Below are 19,435 nucleotides of genomic sequence, written 5' to 3' on the forward strand. Positions count from 1 at the left end.
TGCAGAAATATTTGATTGTGACCTTTCTGGATATACTGTGGCTAACCGAGAATGCTTGAAAAATGTACATTGGTTCCTGTAACTGGCATTTCTGTTATACTGAAAATTCTTCTGCTGCGCCCTTTAAGCTGTCGAGGGACCTCTTGGTATGGCTTCAATCCTCCACTATGTCTCCTCACCTCAGAGAAAATAACTCATAGAGAGGAAACTTAGGGTGTATCGTTACACTCCACACACCCTGTTGTGCAACTCCAAACACTGAGAGAGATGTGCCATCACCAGAAAAAAAGGATGCCCCTGATGAGTCACGCCCGTGACTCATGTGTAAGGCGGAGCTAGGATGCATGCTGGTCTGTGATGAACTCTTTGGAAGCGAGTTTGATGCAGTGAACAGAGTGGGAGTCCGCTGTAAGAGGCAATTGTTCAATGCTGTTTTGCAAGTTTTAACATTGTACATGGATTTTAGTGGGGGGGGGGGGGTTATTATCAAAGGGACCCTGAGCTGTACACAGAATAAAAAATTTCACTTACCTGGGGCTTCCTCCAGCCCACCGTAGGCCACGAGGTCCCCCAGCGGCATCCTGGCTCTTTTCCGTATCCCTCCGGTGGCTCCCGTTACGATACCGCGCATGCAAAGTTTAGAATTAGAAAACCGCACATGCGCAGGACTGTCACGCCGGCCACCGTGATGACGTGTAGCAGACGGCGTGATGATACCATGCGCCAAGATCCAGGAAGAGCCGGCCCGACACCCCGCATGGGTGTCGCCAGTAGCTGGAGCCGCCGGAGGGACACGGAAAAGAGCCAGAAGGACGCCGGGGAACCTTGCGGCCTGGAGGAAGCCCCATGTAAGTGACATTTTTTTATTCTGTGTACTGCTCAGGGTCCCTTTAAACCTTACTGTTTTACGTTATGAAGAGTCTGTTTGTACCTTATGATCTGCTTTTATGGAGGCAAAGGCTGCCATGTATGCATTGTTTTAAAGAAACCTAAGGGTAAGCAGGCACCGTGAGGTGGTCTAGTGGGCCCTGTCCTTGTTTCTGGTGACGGCACATCTCTCTCAGTATTTGGAGTTGTACAAAAGCGTGTGTGGAGTGTAACGTTATACGCTATGTTTCCTCTCTCTGTGTTTTTCTCTGAGGTCAGGAGACATAGTGGAGGCTTGAAGCCATACAAAGAGGTCCCTCGACATTAAAGGGAGCGCAGCAGAAGAATCTTGAGTTTTCAATTCACCTGCACAGGAGGTTTACTGCTGATGAACCTGCACTCAATTGACACTGTTATTGGAACTAGTTTGTGTGTAACAGTTTGAATTGAGTTTTATGTCTGATGTATTGCAGAACACACAAAGAAGCACATATGCATTTTCATCATGTGACAGCTCAAGGGGACACCTGAACATGACAGAAGGGTTGCTACATATGAAAAAGGAGGGTGAAATGGGGAGCAACACATGAAAAAGGGAAACTAATGCCCAAGGGAGCTGTTCATGAAAAAAGGGGCTGGTGTACATACAGTAAATGATACACATGGAAGAGGGGTCTGCATATGGAATGGGAGGGGCGCTGCTGCACAGTAAAAGGGAAGCCACAAAACACTTATTACTGTACTTATGAGTGTGTGTTCAACTGGACTGCAATTATTTTTTCACAGTTTACATTGCACTGTACCATTTGAGTCCATTGCACTGTTTTGTAAAAAATCTAATCTGCCAGCCACTGCTTCAGAGTGGTCGTGACCATGCAATGGACCCTATCAGCAGAACAGTTTATTTTGTCAGCAGGGATACAGTATTGCTCTGGCCTATTGTAAGCCCAGGGTAAAGGGGCCCATACACCGAACGCATTTCCCGCTGATATACAGCAGATTAGATCGCTGTGATTGAATCTGCTGTGAAATCGTTGCGCAAACGCTGACAGAACAATAGATTTCCATCCGAAATCAATCATTCCCGTCGATCCGTCCGTGTGGAAGATTTTGCTCAATCGCCAGCGGGTCGGGAGTGCGTCAATAGCGGCGTTTGAATGCCCGATGACCGACGCTAGCTGCAATACATTACCTGCTCCGCCGGCGCGTGTCCCCGCTCTCTCCGCGGTCACCTCTCCGTGCTCGGCTCCTCCAGCTTCACTGAACTTCCTGTCCCGGCAGGAAGTTTAAACAGTAGAGCGCCCTCCACTGTTTAAGCTTCCCCGGCAGGAAGTTCAGTGAAGCTGGAGGAGCCGAGCACGTAAGAGAAGACAGCGGAGACTGGGGGACACGCGCCAGTAATGTAATTCGGGGGGGAGGGGGGGCGGCGGCAGCTTCACAGATTGTGATCGGTTTCATGCTGAAATCGATTCACAATCTATTTGCAGTAAAGGCAGCCATACGATCCCTCTCTGATCAGATTCGATCAGAGAGGGATCTATCTGTTGGTCGGATCTGATGGCAAATTGACCAGTGTATGGCGACCTTTAGGGCAATGGCCCACTAAAAAGCTTTTAGCCACGCTTTGGAATCACCGGCAACTGCAGGCGATTTTAAAAGTGCTAGGGTAATGAAAATAAATGGAGATATTATTACATCAATTGCAATTCCGGAAATCACAATCGTGATTCCTGTTGGATTTTTGGAGACATTGTTCTCCAATACAAGATAAGAACGCTGCAAAATCACTTATCAATCGCTGTGCAAAGGCGATTTTGCAGTGATTCACTACCTAAAGAAGAAGAAAAAAAATATTTGCAAATCGCAATTGCTTGGATCATCTAATTTGATCATCCACATATTTGGAGGAAGGCTGCTTCACCATCAGATTTATCAACTTTTTACTACCAAACAAAAAGTGACTAAAAGCACCTCTACATTCTACCATATACTAAACCATAGAAAGTGGAGCAAACCTAAACACTTAAAGGACCTCTGTCACGAAAATTGTAACATTTAAAATATATGTAAACCTATACAATTAAAAAGTATCTTTCTACCAGAGTAAAATGAGCCATAAATTACTTTTCTCCTATGTTGCTGTCACTTACAGTAGGTAGTAGAAATCTGAAAGAACTGACAGGTTTTGGACTAGCCCATCTCCTCACGTAGGATTCACAGGGATCTCTCTCTTTTCAAAATGCACTGAGTGTATGGCAGTTGCTCTGTCCATCTGCCAAAAAAGTGTACGTGAGCAGGGAGGCTGGTCAGGATCTTTGTATAAATCTTTTTCAAGGAGTGTCTTTAAAAAGAATAAAGGCCATGCTGAGATTCCCCTATGGAGAGATGGACTTGCCCAAAACCTGTCGGTAATGTCAGATTTCTAATACTTACTGTAAGTGACAGCAACATAGGAGGGAAGTCATTTATGGCTCATTTTACTCAGGAAGAAACATACTTCTTATTTGTTTTAAATTTTAACAGACTGGGAATACGATATGAATGTGCACATTTCTGACTCACAGTGGTTAGAAGCTTTTAAGAGGTCACAAAAACTGACTACATGTGTCACCCACTGGGAACTTTATCAAAAAATCTTACTCCGATGGTATTATGTACCTGTAAAAATAGGTAAATTTGATCAGTCTGCCTCCAGTGAATGTTGGAGAGAATGCAGGAATAGGGGAACTATGCAACATATATGGAGGGACTGCCCATATATTCACCCTTTTTGGCATAGCATATCGGCATATCAGCCACAATACACAGAGCAACGGGACATACGTTCACCCTAACGCTGCAACTTGCACTTTTCAATATTGATTCATCTTTTGCTCCACTTTTTGCCCCAAATCATAGCTATCTTCAGGCACTGGGAAGATAAAATATCAGCCTCTATTGCAGAAACCATGCAAATAATGAATACAAATTGTGAATATGAAAAACAAATTGCTCTTTCACAAGGGGAACTCAATACATTTCTTAAAAGATGGGAAGAATGGATAAGGTACGCCCAAAAATTGGGTGCTCCTTTTTTCTTGCCAGTGTATTGTACAGATAACAAAATGCTTGTTTTTTAATGCATAGTATGTATTTTACATATAGGAACAGTTGTGCATATTTAAAAGTTCTCCCATACAAGTTGTACATTGCTTTAAACATGACTAATACGACTGGTTACTGTAAATCATGGAATATCAGGATACCTTTTATGGAATTAAATTACATATACTATGCGGGAAGGATGTCTGAAGTGTCATTTCTGTGTCACTCTAGGGGACCTTAACAATTTTTAATGTAAAGCCAAATACACCAATTCCAGATCATGGGATGTTTTCATTAGATAGGGGATAAAATAATTACAAGGAGCACATAAATTACATGATAACTTTTTAATAGTAAATACGGCTCCAGATGACCAACATTTAAATCATCCTGGTCTTATGTAGAAGAAAAAGACCCTCTGCTCTTCTTGTTCTCTGCACCCTCTAGTGGCCGGATGATTCTTTTTTGTTTCCTGAACGGAGGATGCTGGGAAAGTAGAGTCTGAGGCAGGAAGGGAAGTGGTATATAAAGTGGCAGGCATCAAGAAACATAATGTGTGCAGTTTCTTTAAATGGGTGTATAAAAAAAAAAAATGATCAGCATTAATACATCGATTGTGCAATAATCAAAGTTTGACAGCAAATTAAAAACTGTAGATGCCGACAAGGAAGTAGAAAGTGTTGCATTACTAACAACAATATGAGAATGTGGGGGCCTCATCCAGCCTGACACCTGTTTTGTGCTAAATTGTTCTTCTTTGGAGGACCACAGTAGCATTATAGAAGGGGTATAAATATGCCTCCATACCAACCCCATCTCTGCATAGTAGCATTCCTTCTATAATGTGCTACCCTGGACCTCTGAGGAAGCGTGTCGTACAGCAAAGGCCGTAAGGTTGGAGGGGTCCTCCTATATTTGGTAATGTAATGCTGCCCACATATTTGTTGCCATCTGCAGCATAATATGTATTTACTATCACAAGGATTATTGCACTTGGTGTGTATTGATACCCACAATTTCTACAGAGTCAATAAAGGAAATTGCACAACCCACCAATATACCACCCATGTTCCTGCTTAATATACTGGTGTAGTATATTTGGTGGAGATACAACTAATGGAAGCTTTTTTTAAAGGGGCCACTGTCAGTATTGCAGTTGTTGGACTTTCTGCCTTAGTTCTGCCAAGGGATCTCCACCTTAAGTGGCAGGAAAGTAGCAGGCCTTATGAGGGGGGTCACCATGACAAGTAAGGTGAGTATGGATAGTCTCCTTGTATTTTCAGGCACATAGCCTATATAAGTAGGGATGCTTAGGAGGATTCACCTAGAAGTATGCGATCAGTTTAACCAGTTGACAGATGTGCAAGGTTTTGATTTGCTGTGATGACATCATGGTTTAACACATGATCATGACCAGCAAATTAGAGCCTTACATATCTATCAGCTGATCAAACTGATCACATGCTTCTCCATGCGTTCTCCTAGGCAGTGCCATTACTATAAATAAGGATAAGTGCATTATATGGTGTACTGGACTTTTAAAAATGCACTGTGAACATTTGGGAAGTGTTTCTTTTAATCATAAATCAGGTATAGAAGTATATACTCACCAGTGCACCACTGCTAAGAAGAATCATGAAGATAATAAAGCTTTCAAACCAGTTGTGTTCTACTATCTTGAAGCAGGTCTTCCGTAGCTTCCACCACACTTTGCCAGGTCCTTGTGTGTGGTCTACTTGACAGCACTGGCAGTAACGTAGACAGCCTAGAATGGTCAAAAAATGCAACATGATAAAAAGGACCTCTTCAAGTACAAATGTTTTCATTGACTTGAGTTGGGACAAAGCTGCAGAGCTTTTTTTTTTTTTTGTCATGTTTAGATGAGGCCAAGTAAATAATTTTCACAGCACCTGCTAAGGAACCCAGTCACTGTTCACTTGTACCAGAGACTGTCATTCCTACAGGCTGCAATCTTCTCAAAGAAATCCAGCCTGCACATGCCCCTTGTAGTCTCAACAGTAGGATGATGCAATGCAAGCAACAGCAGAAGCTTCACCCATATAGCCTGCAGCTGCTTTTCGTTATGTCTGAATTTGAAGGCAGTTTTCTGTAGCAGCAGAAGCCACCTTTCACACCCTGATTAGTAAGCAAGATGTTTGTTTAAGAAACAGTATGATGGTAACCTGGCAGTTAAAATATGGAATCAAAAGCTGAAGTAAGAAAAAAAAATAAGAAAATAAATATATTCCACAATTTAAATAGTGAAATAAAAATCCACTGGCATATTTATTTTATAGTACAAATAAATACTACTCTAGTACCAAATATTTGAAGCAGGGATGATTGAAATGATTTAGTCCAGCATCAGTTTAACTGCAGCATTGGCCAGTACCTTAGAGATCTATATAGAAATGCACGTCGTTAAACAGGGGCGTTGATAGCCCCAAAGATCAGTGGCACGTGCCCCGGATCTCTTCTGTGGTGCCCCGGATGTCCTCCAGGCAAAGCCAGCTGTGTTGACTGAATGCCAGGCATGCTGAGAGCTGTGGTGCATTAATTGGAGGTATTCTGGGTGCTGTGGTGCCTCTATGTAAGGATGCAAGCAGCTGTGGTTCTTTTGTAGAGGCATGCTGGGAGTTGTGATGCCTGAATGAGTTATAGTTATGTTTAAGTGACACTGCCTATTTATGTGATACTAGTGACCTTAACCCATTTAAAAACTGGCTAGTTCTGTCACTGCGCATGCGCCCGCTGCACGCACATGCCCGCCGCACGCACACGCCTGCCTGTCCCTTGGCCCATTATCCCTTGCGAGCCGCGCGTCACTCCCCCTCAGTGTCTCTGCGCCCCTGCACATGCGCAGAGCGCAAACGGACACACACAGGGACATGGGATGCAGAGACACTGAGGGATTATTATAGAGGACTAGCCGACCCGCGGCGTAGCATACGCCGCATACGAGGGCAGGAAGGGGGTATTGGGCACAGCGGTGGGGAGGGGGGTTGGACCCCCCCTCAACTGGGTCCCCCATGTGTGCTCTACCTCCAGCTTAAGCTCAGCAGGAACCCCCCCCCCCCCCCTCGCCTGGGTCCCCCATGTGCACTCCCCCTCCAGCTTAAGCTCAGCAGGAACCCCCTCCCCCTCACCTTGGTCCCTCATGTGCACTCCCCCTCCTGCTTAAGTACAGTAGCAGCCGCCACTATTAGTAAGAGGCAGCGGGCGGGGATGACTCACCTCTTCCGTGTTCCATCGTGCGTTCCACTGTCGTCACTTCCTGCAATGCCGCACACTGTATTGGTGTAATTTGCCTTTTTAAAACAGAAGGAAACCTGCAATAATTCAGCTATAAGTGAACATTTGTGGTTACCCACAATGCACTGCTACTAAATATGAAAATTACCCCTTTTCCCCCTTGGTAAGCCAAGCAAGCATCCAGAGCCGCTGGTGTATAGCAAGCATATAGCTTTAAAGTTTACACAGTCATATCAAACTCACATGCAAACAGCCTGTTTCAGACTTTTAGTCCTCATCAGTACATGGCAGGGATTGATACAGCTGAATGAGATAGGGCTTGGACCAGTACAACAGAGTACCCAAGCAGCTCAGGGTGACCCAAACCACTCGTAATGTATAGGGGGATAAAAGGGACCAAAAAGACCTCCTACTAAAAAAAGCAAAGCTTGGTGTAATTTGCCTTCCTAAACCAGAAAGAAATATGCAATTACTCAGCTATAAGTGAACATTTGTGATTACCCACAATGCACCGCTACTAAATATGCAAATTATTCCTTTTCACCCTTAGTAAGCCAAGCAAGCCTATAGCTTTAAGTTTTACACAGTCATATCAAACCCACATGTGACAGCCTATTTCAGACCTTTGGTTCTCATCACTACATAGGCTATCATTCATAAAGCATTTCCGCATGCGGAAATGCTTAAAACAGCTGACTTTCCCGCACACGTAGCAAAATCTGCATTCATAAAGGCTCCTTCCGCATCAAAAGCTGACATTACCGAGCAGAGCGATAAATCACCGCCTTGTGCGGTGATTGTTGTAAAAAATGTAGCAAAATGTTAATTCATAAAGATCACCGCAAGCGGTGTGAGTTCGGGAAGTACCGCTCCCTCTGATGTGGCGATAACAATGTTAAGTGAATGGAGACACAGAGACCTCCCAGGCAGCTGCAGTAGAGCGGAACACGGAGAAATGTATCAACTCGGAAGCTTCCGTGTCTCCGCAAGCCTAATTCGGGGAATCTCCACACTGCTACCGCATCTGTATACTTTTTTATGAATCAGCAGCCGGAAGTCTAAAACACCATCAGCAGTGTTTTCCCACACTGATTCTCCATACCAACAGCACATTCATGAATGATAGCCATAGCAGAGATTGATATGGCTGTATGAGCTAGGGCTTGGACCAGTACAACAGAGTAACCAAGCAGCTCAGGGTGACCCAAACTTCTAAGAATGTATAGGGGGATAAAAGAGACCAAAAATCCCTCCTACTAAAATAAGCAAAGCTTGGTGTAATTTTCCTTCTTAAAACAGAAGCAAATCTGCAATAATTCCGCTATAAGTGAACATTTGTGGTTACCCACAATGCACTGCTACTGAATATGCAAATTATCCCTCTTTGCCCTTGGTTTGATATGACACTACTTCTTCTTCTTGCTTGTACCAGCCCCTTATTCTTGCTTGGACCGACCCTGGGGGCAGGGCGCTACTTCTTCTTCTTGTTTGAAGGTTGAGGCACTTACTCTATTATATATATAGATGCTGCATTTTTTTTTGTATTAATGGAGAGAGGGGTCTTCAGCCAACATTTTGCTGGGCAGGCCTACTTAGACCACTGTTAAGTTCATGTAAATTTAGCTCCATCCCTGACCACACCCACATTCTGGTGCTTGGCCACACCCATTTTCCAGCTGGAGTGCTCAAAAGTGCCCCAGATCTCTTGGGATGCTAGCAATGCCCCTTTTGTTAAACACAATTGGTAGGAACCTTTAATAGGGGATAATCTAAAATATAACTTTTCTTACAATAAAAGTTATATTTTAGATTATCCTCTGTAAAATGTTCATACCAATTGTCTTTAACTACCATAATGACCTCAGGCCTCAGCACTATGTCCAATCAGGTACAACACTGAGCTTCCTCCACAGTCCTTGTCTTCACATTACCTAAAGCCCCCTCTACACCATTCAATTCAATTTTTTACATCCGATTCCGATTTTTAATCTTTACTGCATGCTGCGTTTTTTTATCCGTTTTCTGTTGAATGTATTCAGGGAAAATTAGAATTGAAAATCGGAATCGGAAAACGGATATGCAGTGTGCAGGGAGCCTAAAGGATACTTTAGCACACACAAAAAATAAAAAATGGGGGGGCAGGCATGTTTAGTGGGCTCTCCTCATGCCCACCGTTCCCTCCGTTCACCTCCGCCCCCCTCCAGTACTGCCTACTGACCCCCTGAACTTACTTCCAGGTTGTGGTGGTCACAGCTGACTGCAGAGGTGCTGCCCAGAGGCGGGAGTGCTTTGATCACACGCCCTGGCCAGGACCGATCTGCGCATGTGCACTATGTCACAACTACATAGTGCGCATGCGCACAGCGCTCCCAGCCAGGGATACAGAGGCTGCCATTTTCATTCCCCTATAAATAGGCTTGCTCTTCCGAGTAGCTACCTACACATAGCTACTCACAATCTAAATGTTAATTACAGCAGCTGTGACCGCAGGGGGGAGAGATTAACTTACCCATGCTGCCGTCTGATTCAAAGCGCTCCAATCGCATTGTACATTGCGTTCCAACTCTCGTTCCAGTCACTCCCACTCTTCCTCCTTCAACCCGAAAGAAGGAAGCGTGGTAGTGACATGGAACCCGCTCAGGGTCCCTTTAAAGTATATGGGAACCACATTTTAAAAAAATGAGATAGATACTTACCCAAGGAGAGGGACGGCTCTGGGTCCTATAGAGCCTTCCGGCTCCTCTCCTGGTCCCCTCGTTCCAGTGCTGGCTCGCCCGGTAGCAGTATTTGACTAAATTAGTTAAATACTGCTTTACCCGGCCGAAGGAGGCTTCAGAAGTCATCAGGGAGCCCGAGTGGTCCTGAAGAAGGGCGGCCCTGTACTGCGCCTGCGCAAGCACGCTCTCTTGCACGCTCACGCCTGTGCAGTATGGAGCCGCACGTCTTCAGGAGGACATGGCTCCCGAAGACTTCCAAATATTCTTTTGGTGGAGGATTGAAACGGGGGGGGGGGGGGGGGCAGCACAGGATAGAGGGCACCGAGAGAGGAGACGGAAGGCTCTATAAGACCCAGAGCCTTCCCTCTCCTTAGGTAAGTATTTGCTTCATTTTTTTTTAAATGCGGTTCCCATTCACTTTAAAGAATCACTATCTTGATAAATGCGTAAAATGTAAAATAAACGTGTATATGATTTACAGTACATTTGCCTTAGTGGGAAAAAAAAACTATGAATTGATTTGGATTAGTCCAATTCCTCATGGAGAATCCTCAGTATTTCCTTTATTTTCAAAAGCACTTACTAAACAGCGGTTGCTCAGTCCAAGTGCCAAAATAGTGTGGAAATGAGTAGGTGACTGGCCTGCATCTTTGTATAGGTCCTTTCCATGGAGTGCCTTTGGAAAGAATAAAGGAAATACCGAGAATCCATCGTGAGAAGATGGACTAGCACAAAACTTTTACTACGTGGTGTAAGTGACAGAAGTATAGGGAAAAAGTACCGTAATCTATAGTGCATTTTACTCTGAAATTAATGTACATTTTATATTCATGCATACACATGTATGTACATTTATATTTTTTTTTTTGCTCCTTTAAGGCTATGAACAAAAATATACTCGTGGCTGTCACAGATAACATTAAGGTTACATTTCAATCAACATTATCTCTGCACAAAAATCAGAATCTTGTTATTGGGATCTCTGATATAGTAAACCTCTGGCTATAGTAAACTCAGTCCCCAGGTCCCGACCGTGCACCTATATGAATGAATATACAATGCATGATCAATCCTGATAAAGTAAACTGCTGATAATGTTAACTACTTGGCCAGGTCCCTTGAAGTTAACTATCAAGGGATTGATTGTACTGTAGTACTGAGATATCAGTGCTGGAAAAACAGCATACTAGGCATCCTAGGGGAGGGGCTTTGTCCAAGCTGTGTTGTTCTGAAGCAAAAGAGGGAAGTCTAGAGCACAGAGTGGGCTATGCTGGTTGTGCTGTGCTGCCAAACTGTCATAATCTTTCATAATCATTTGGCAGTGAGGGCCTTTTCCAGAGAAATATATACCGGTACACATACACACACACACACACACGTACACACACACACACTACGAGCGCACACACACACACACACACACACACACACACACACACACACACACACACACACACACACACACACACACACACACACACACTACGAGCGCACACACACACACACACACACACACACACACACACACACACACACACACACACACACACACACACACACTACGAGCGCACACACACATACACACACACACACACACACACACACACACAAACTTCAAATGTGTATTGTCTGGAGCTAATCCTCATTTTAGCCATCACTGTGGCAGTGAATTTTAGTACTTTTACATAATATGAGCCCTTAGGCCTCTTGCACACTGCAAGCAAATCAGATTCAGATTCAGATTTTTAATCTGTTTTTACATCCGATTCCGATTCAGATTTTTAATCTTAACTGCATGCTGCGTTTTTTGATCCGTTTTTCTGTTGAATGTATTCAAGGAAAATCGGAAACGGAATCGGAATCGGAATCGGAAACGGAATCGGAATCGGAATCGGAAAACGGATTTGCAGTGTGCAGGGAGCCTTATAGTGGCCCTGAAGTAAACGTGCACAACATAAACTGTGCCTATAATGATAAGGTACATAGGTACATTAGGTACATAATCGGAGGATACTTTCAGTGAAAACTGCATAACAAAACTATTTTTGGTACTACAGCTGCCGAGTGTCAGGAGGACGTTTCCCTGAGCCAGGAGGAATTCCTATTTCTTTGATCTTTCCATTAGTCTTTTATTTGTGATGGAGAGATGCACTGACCGACTAGAAAACTCACGCAGTTCCATGTGGCCTTTCTTCAATCTCTACAGAACGGCTGATTGTACAGACTTGCTGTTTTCATTGTAGGTGACTCCTGATTATGTAATTTATCATCATATCGCCAGTTTATGGAGTGCAGGCTTACCAGTACTTTAATTAAAAGAGAAATGTGATGACAGCTGCATGGAGGGGATACCTGTTTTTATCAATGAAGAAGGGATCCCCACCATGAAGAAAGTGGACAACATGTATATCCACCACCATAAAGATCACCTCGCAAAGGCATAGTTCACACTGACAGTTGCTTCGAAACCCTCCCCGCCAAACAAGAAATGTGTGAAACATGCATTCCTGTGAATGTGCTGGCACACGTGGGAGCAGCTGAAGGCGGCACGGTTTAGGACAGTTGGAACAAAAAAACAACGTGGCATCCGACGTTTGGCAAACCGGCAAACGTGTAAGGGCTCGTTTCCACTATCGCGAATCCGCATGCGTCCAACGCATGCGGATTCGCACATGTAATGCAAGTGGAGAAGCCTGTTTCCACTGTAGCGTTGATGAGGTGCGTTTTTTTCAGCGGTAAAAAAACGCACAAAAGAGCCAACGAATTCGCCTGCAAGTGGAATGCATGCGAATCGCCGCTAATGTATTTAATAGGAAATTCGCATGCGGCTATGGTATGCGAATTTTCATGCGAATTCGCATGCAAATTCGCATAAGTACCAATGTAACTTCAAACAGGCAGTGACATGGTTAAATTCGCATATACCCTCACCTATGCGAATTCGCATGCGAATTCGCGGCAAAAAACGCGCAAAAATTCGCATCCGCATGCTACTTCATGCAATTTCAACAGCGGTGGAATCCAGGCGATTCTGCACCGCAATAGTGGAAACGAGCCCTTAAACCACTGATATAGATCTTCCCCGAAAATAATTAAATGCAGCTTTTCCGAGGTTTCGACTGTAATAAATGCACTGCAACTTACAACTACAGGCGAGCACCCACTGCAACCATAGGGAGGCCCAGAGCTGCAGGGGGCCCAAACTACTGCTTCACTCCCTCTGAAAAAGGGCTCCATGCTTCAGATCAGGTGATTTTGTGGCTACACTGTGAGAGACATCAAGGAAAGGCAAGGGAAATGGTGTGAACACTGGCTGACCCCCATCTAAGTTTTGCTGGGGGGGAGGGGGCATGACTTGTAGTTATAGCCCTGAATTGCAGGGGTTAATGCACAAACTATGCAGTTACAGAGCAGCTAAAGACCTGGTTACTGCTCAATAACCACTGGAAAACTGCCTCAAAAATGCCTTCAAAATCCCGGTAGACTAGAAGGCATTTTATTAAAACGTTGTCAGTGTGAACTAAGCCTAAGTAGTATTAATCAAGTACCATGCATGCACAGAGGTCGACCCTTTTTCCCACAGCACAGTACAAGTTATCATTGAAGTGAAAGACGCGCCACCTGGAGATGTGATAAGACACTTGATATTTTTGCACATTGCTATTGCAGAGATTACCTTTTTTTAAAAAAAAAACAAAAATACTTTGTTGGAACATGAGTTCAGTCTTGATCACAACATCATTTTGGCTTTGGAAAAACCAGCAGCTCTCGTTTAATTGCTGTAGTATCTGAGCACTGTACACACTATAGAGTCAACAGCATTATTAGATTTCACCTTTCTGCCTCCTGTTAATAAATTAAATAGCTCTGACATTTTCTTTTGGAAAATCAGCATTTTGAGTCATTCAAAGCAAACTGAAACGTTAACAGCAATGTGCGAAAATAGCGGCTCTGTGCATTAGCGGTGATGGTGCTATTAAAATGACTTTATGAATACAGTTAATGTCGGGGGGAAAAAAGAAATAAAAAAAAAAAAAAGAATGAGGAGACAAGTGTGATAGGTTACTTTAGAAAAGGTTATGCTCCAAACTGTTATTTTATTCCAAACCGCTACAAATGGAATTTACCTGAATGGTCCACGAAGTTTGCATCTATAAAAGCAATTACATGTACAGTTATGATCTGTGAAACATTTGGATTCTTTTTTTTTCAGGAATAAATGCAAAACGTCTCACACATATGTCAAGGAATTCAGCACATTATAATTATTTTTAATGCATGTAGCTGTTAGTGAAATGTCATAGTGCTGTGCCGGAAGCCAGCTCAGCACGTACCTGCAGCACAGACTGGCCTTCAGTATATACGTGGCTTCTGGAGGGATGGAAAATCTTACTGAGAAGACTTTAAAGTGTAACTAAAATTTGGTTCCAAAATTTTTATTGAACATTTTAGTCATAACAATAGCACAAGTGTGTACATGAGAAGAACATCATAGCGCGTCCCACGCAGGGGAGCAGTTGAAGTCAAACTGAAAGGCACAAATCGGAGTCTTCAGTAGGGTGTTAGATTCTTATACCAAAGAGGCCTAGGCCACTTACATAGACATGTACAGTCAGTATTAAAATAGAATAGAACAAACAAATGAAACAAAAAGAACAATTATCTCTCTAACTAAGGTCATTGGAAAGCAATGCCACAAATCTGTTACCCTGGAAAAAATTGTGTTTGAGAGGGTATGGAGAATCCTCCTGTCTTCTCAATAAAGTGTACCTGAAATTTGATACTTACCTCAGTAGAGAAGTCTCTTGATAGTTCAGGGACTTCCTCAATTCTCCTGCAGTCCACAGGCGTACGAGAGGAATCGGCGCAGGAGACTTGGGCACAGGATACAGCCGGTATATGGCTGATCCTGCTGCTGCACAAGACCCGGCTGTGTTAAATACTATTCCCCCTCCAGGCCGCCATGGATGGTGCAGAATGAAATAATCTGGCTTCCAGCAACTGCTGGAAGCCGAAATATTGTGTTTTAAAAGTAACTTCAGCTCCGTCTTCTGACGATGCCGAAATTACTCCCTGTGCCTCCAAGTCTCCTGCGCAGTGTTCAGGCCACAGTTCCAGCAATGGGTCCCTCTGAACATATCCGACAGGAGCTTGTTGAATATGATCTTGTGGCTGCACACCCCATCCGTGTACGACCATATCCATACTGGGCATGCACGAGCATGGTCTGCACATGCCCAGTGGAACAAAGTCACTCGTAGTTGCTTTTTCCCTTCACGCATGAGTAGCTTTGTTCTACGGGGCATGCACCGACTGTACTTTGCATGTGCAGTACACATGTGCTCATACATGGATGGAAGCGCAGCCACGGAGAAGAAGGAAGTCCTGCAGAGCAGCTGTGGTCTCAAGGGGTATCTGGAAAGCCTCTGGACCAGTATTTTTTAAACTTTCCTTCCTCGCAGGTTTGCTTTAAAGGGCAACTGAAGCGAGAGGGATATTGAGGATGCCATATTTATTCCCTTTTAACCTTCCTGGCGGTAAGCCCGAGCTGAGCTGCCAGGTAACTGGTATTGTTTAAAAGAAAATAAATATGGCAGCCTCCATATCCCTCTCACTCCAGTTGTGCTTTAAAAACACATGAATAACTGGGTGAAAACGCCACAATCAGAGATATCCAGAGGTAGTTTTTTTTGTGAAGAGCCGAAATTTCGCATATGCATAATTTTGCATTGCTATTTACAATTACGATGCAAAATCATAATTCGTAATTTTTGGAAAAAGTCATAATTAATTTTCTCATAATTCGTAATGTCGCACCGTAATTTTGCGTTTACTCATAATTGATTGCGTCATTACGTGTTTACCAGTAATTTTGAACAATCTATTGTAATTGGCAATTACGCACCAAATTAGTTATTACAGAAATAATCGTTTTTACGGAAATGACAAAAATAATCCAAAAGTAATTGTAATTACAAAAATTATGCATATACTCATAATTAAATTACATTTTGTTTAATTTTTTTCAATTGCAATTTTGCTATTACAATCATAATTGTAATTACGCCAAATTACGAGTACGTGAAATTTACCATTACAATCATCACAAGTAGATTTACAGGACGTGCTTAAAGGGTACCTGAAGTGACAAGTCATATGATGAGATAAACATGTACAGTACTGATTTTAGCAAACACTGTCAACACTGGCCATATAAGCGCTCTGTCTCCTGCCAGTTACTCCCTTCACGGCCAAAAATAACCAACAATTGTCTCAGCTCTGTGCAGCCAATTACTCAGGCAGGAAGAGAAGCGAAGCTGAGGTCCAGTTCTGGAAAATGTATTCCAGGCCGCAAATTAAAAAAGAAAGGTAATTTTCTATAATACTAAAATTTACCACCTGGGTTTTTTTTTAAACTTCGTAAACTGGCAGATTATAAGCGAAGAAAGAAATAATTGCATTAACTAGCTGATAGACAGTGAATCTATACCCCATAAAGTCATAAAGTGTCCTACTAGTTTATGTGAAAGGTTACTTTTGTGATAAGCCATGTTGATTGGCAGTCTTTCCGGAGTGCCCCCTTCTGCCAGGGCAGCCAATAAGGAGCCATTCCCCCCCCCCCCCCCTCCCCACACAAATGTGAAAGTACTGCAACATTGACATGCAGACAGCAGGCGGAGGGCACAGCGACTTAGGGGTTTTATTATGGAAGATGAGGAAAATATTACATTTTTGAAGCTCCATCTGCTGGCCTGAGTGGCAAGTTTCCTAATTGGAAATAACTCTCCTTTCCACTCCATATAAATCTATAGTAAAGAATTAGGCTTGACCAGTCAGAAGACAGTTTCTAAAGTGAGACTTAATTACTATAGCAGTAAAGCAAGATGCTTCTGTCCTTGTGAATCTTGTTGGACCAACTAGCAGAAGATGTTCCAACCATGAAATATTCATCAATAATATGTGAGAAATCTCATAACAGCCTAATTTGTGTCACCCAAGAAGAGGAAAGCTGGGACTAGCAAAACTCTGAATAAATCACAGAATATTTTAAAAGTGAACCTTTTTTTTAATAATAATTGTATTAGTGAAGAGCAAAAAAATAAAAACTCCTAATTAGCATTGTCAGGGAAGGGGGGGGGGGGCGCATTACAAGTAATATAGCGGCTGATTAAACGGATCAACTTCTATAAGCTTTGATTTGCTAACTTAAATGTTTGCATATGAGAGATTAGTTTGTTGCCCGCCACTACCTTACTTCTTATACTCTAAATTAAAAACAAAAAAAGTTAAAAAAAATCTACAAAAAAATTAGTAAAAGACAAAAATAAATTACAAATATGCTATATATAGAGTACACCTCTCCAATGTGTGGGCCGAAATTTTACATATGCAAAATTTCACATCGCAATTCACATTTACGCATCGTAATCCTAATGTGAAATTTCAGGGAAAAGCATAATTCATTTGGTATGTAATAGTAATATTTCATAATTTCGCTTAATTTTTCGCTTAATTTTTGCACAATTTCGTGAAATGTTGTGCTGACTTTAGCGGTTAATAGCAAAGCCCCAATACATGCTATTGCTACTAAAATTGCTACATAGGTTAACCACTTGAGGACCCACCCTTTACCCCCCCTTAAGGACCAGCGCTGTTTGTTGTGATCTGTGCTGGGTGGGCTCTGCAGCCCCCAGCACAGATCAGGGTGCACGCAGAGCGATCAGATCGCCCCCCTTTTTTCCCCCTATGGGGGTGATGTGCAGGGGGGGTCTGATCGCTCCTGCGTGCAGGCTAGTTGTGGGGGGGGGCACCTCAAAGCCCCCCTCCGCGGCGACATTCACCCCCCTCCCTCTCCTACCTCTCCCCCCGCTATCCGTCCTGTGCAGCCAGTGACAGGACGTCCCCTGTCACATGGCGGCGATCCCCGGCCGCTGATTGGCCGGGGATCGCCGATCTGCCTTGCGGCGCTGCTGCGCAGCAGCGCCGTACAATGTAAACAAAGCGGATTATTTTCGCTTGTGCTTACATTTAGCCTGCGAGCCGCCATCGGCGGCCCGCAGGCTATTCACGGAGCCCCCCGCCATGAATTGACAGGAAGCAGCCGCTCGCGCGAGCGGCTGCTTCCTGATTAATCAGCCTGCAGCTGGCGACGCAGTACTGCGTCGCTGGTCCTGCAGCTGCCACTTTGCCGACGCACGGTATAAGCGTGCGGTCGGCAAGTGGTTAAGGAGAATATTAGGTACAAGTTGAATAAATAGTTTTTCAACAAGACCTTGTAGTTTTTGAGAAAATCGATTTTAAATAAAACATTTTTTTTAAAAAATGGTTTTTAAACTCATTTTGTTGTTCAAAAAACATTTTTTCTTTACATTCTTAAAATCGATTTTTACAAAAACTACAAGGTCTTTTTAGAAAATTATTTTTTGACTTCTATTTACTATTCTTCTTAACATACAGTGGCTTGCAAAAGTATTCAGCCCCCTTGAAGTTTTCCACATTTTGTCACAATACTGCCACAAACATGAATCAATTTTATTGAAATTCCACATGAAAGACTAATACAAAGTGGTGTACACGTGAGAAGTGGAATGAAAATCATACATGATTCCAAACATTAAAAAAAAAAATAACTGCAAAGTGGGGTGTGCGTAATTATTCAGCCCCCTTTGGTCTGAGTGCAGTCAGTTGCCCATAGACATTGCCTGATGAGTGCTAATGACTAAATAGAGTGCACCTGTGTGTAATCTAATGTCAGTACAAATACAGCTGCTCTGTGATGACCTCAGGGGTTGTCTAAGAGAATCTTCGGAGCAACAACACCATGAAGTCCAAAGAACACACCAGACAGGTCAGAGATAAAGTTATTGAGAAATTTAAAGCAGGCTTAGGCTACAAAGAGATTTCCAAAGCCTTGAACATCCCATGGAGCACTGTTCAAGAGATCATGCAGAAATGGAAGGAGTATGGCACAACTGTAAATCTACCAAGACAAGGCCATCCACCTAAACTCACAGGCCGAACAAGGAGAGCGCTGATCAGAAATGCAGTCAAGAGGCCCATGGTGACTCTGGATGAGCTGCAGAGATCTACAGCTCAGGTGGGGGAATCTGTCCATAGGACAACTATTAGTCGTGCACTGCACAAAGTTGGCCTTTATGGAAGGGGGCAAGAAGAAAGCCATTGTGAACAGAAAAGCATAGGAAATCCTGTTTGCAGTTTGCCACAAGCCATGTGGGGGACACAGCAACCATGTGGAAGAAGGTGCTCTAGTCAGATGAGACCAAAATTGAACTTTTTGGCCAAAATGCAAAACGCTATGTGTGACGGAAAACTAACACTGCACATCACTCTGAACACACCGAAGAGCATCGTGCTCTGGGGGTGCATCTCTTCAGCAGGGACCAGGGACGGATCTAGGGGGGAGCAAGCGGGTCTCTTGCCCCAGGCGCAAATTGTTGAATTCTTAAAAAGGCGGCAAAATTTGGATGGGGAATGGCAGTTTAGGCGCCAAAACC

At 43.4% G+C, this 19,435-nt stretch overlaps 1 protein-coding gene across 1 annotated transcript in view; it reads right to left on the reverse strand.

Annotated features, from left to right (window-relative positions):
* Nucleotides 1-19,435, reverse strand: part of LOC137518281 (sodium channel protein type 5 subunit alpha-like) — a 455,983-nt gene that overhangs the window by 136,615 nt on the left and 299,933 nt on the right. Inside the window, exon 18 of the mRNA XM_068235926.1 lies at nucleotides 5,562-5,716. Within this exon, the coding sequence (XP_068092027.1) occupies nucleotides 5,562-5,716 (155 nt within the window). The remainder of the gene's footprint in view (nucleotides 1-5,561; nucleotides 5,717-19,435) is intronic.

The sequence above is a fragment of the Hyperolius riggenbachi genome, chromosome 5 (assembly GCF_040937935.1).
Source record: "Hyperolius riggenbachi isolate aHypRig1 chromosome 5, aHypRig1.pri, whole genome shotgun sequence".
Taxonomy (NCBI): domain Eukaryota; kingdom Metazoa; phylum Chordata; class Amphibia; order Anura; family Hyperoliidae; genus Hyperolius; species Hyperolius riggenbachi.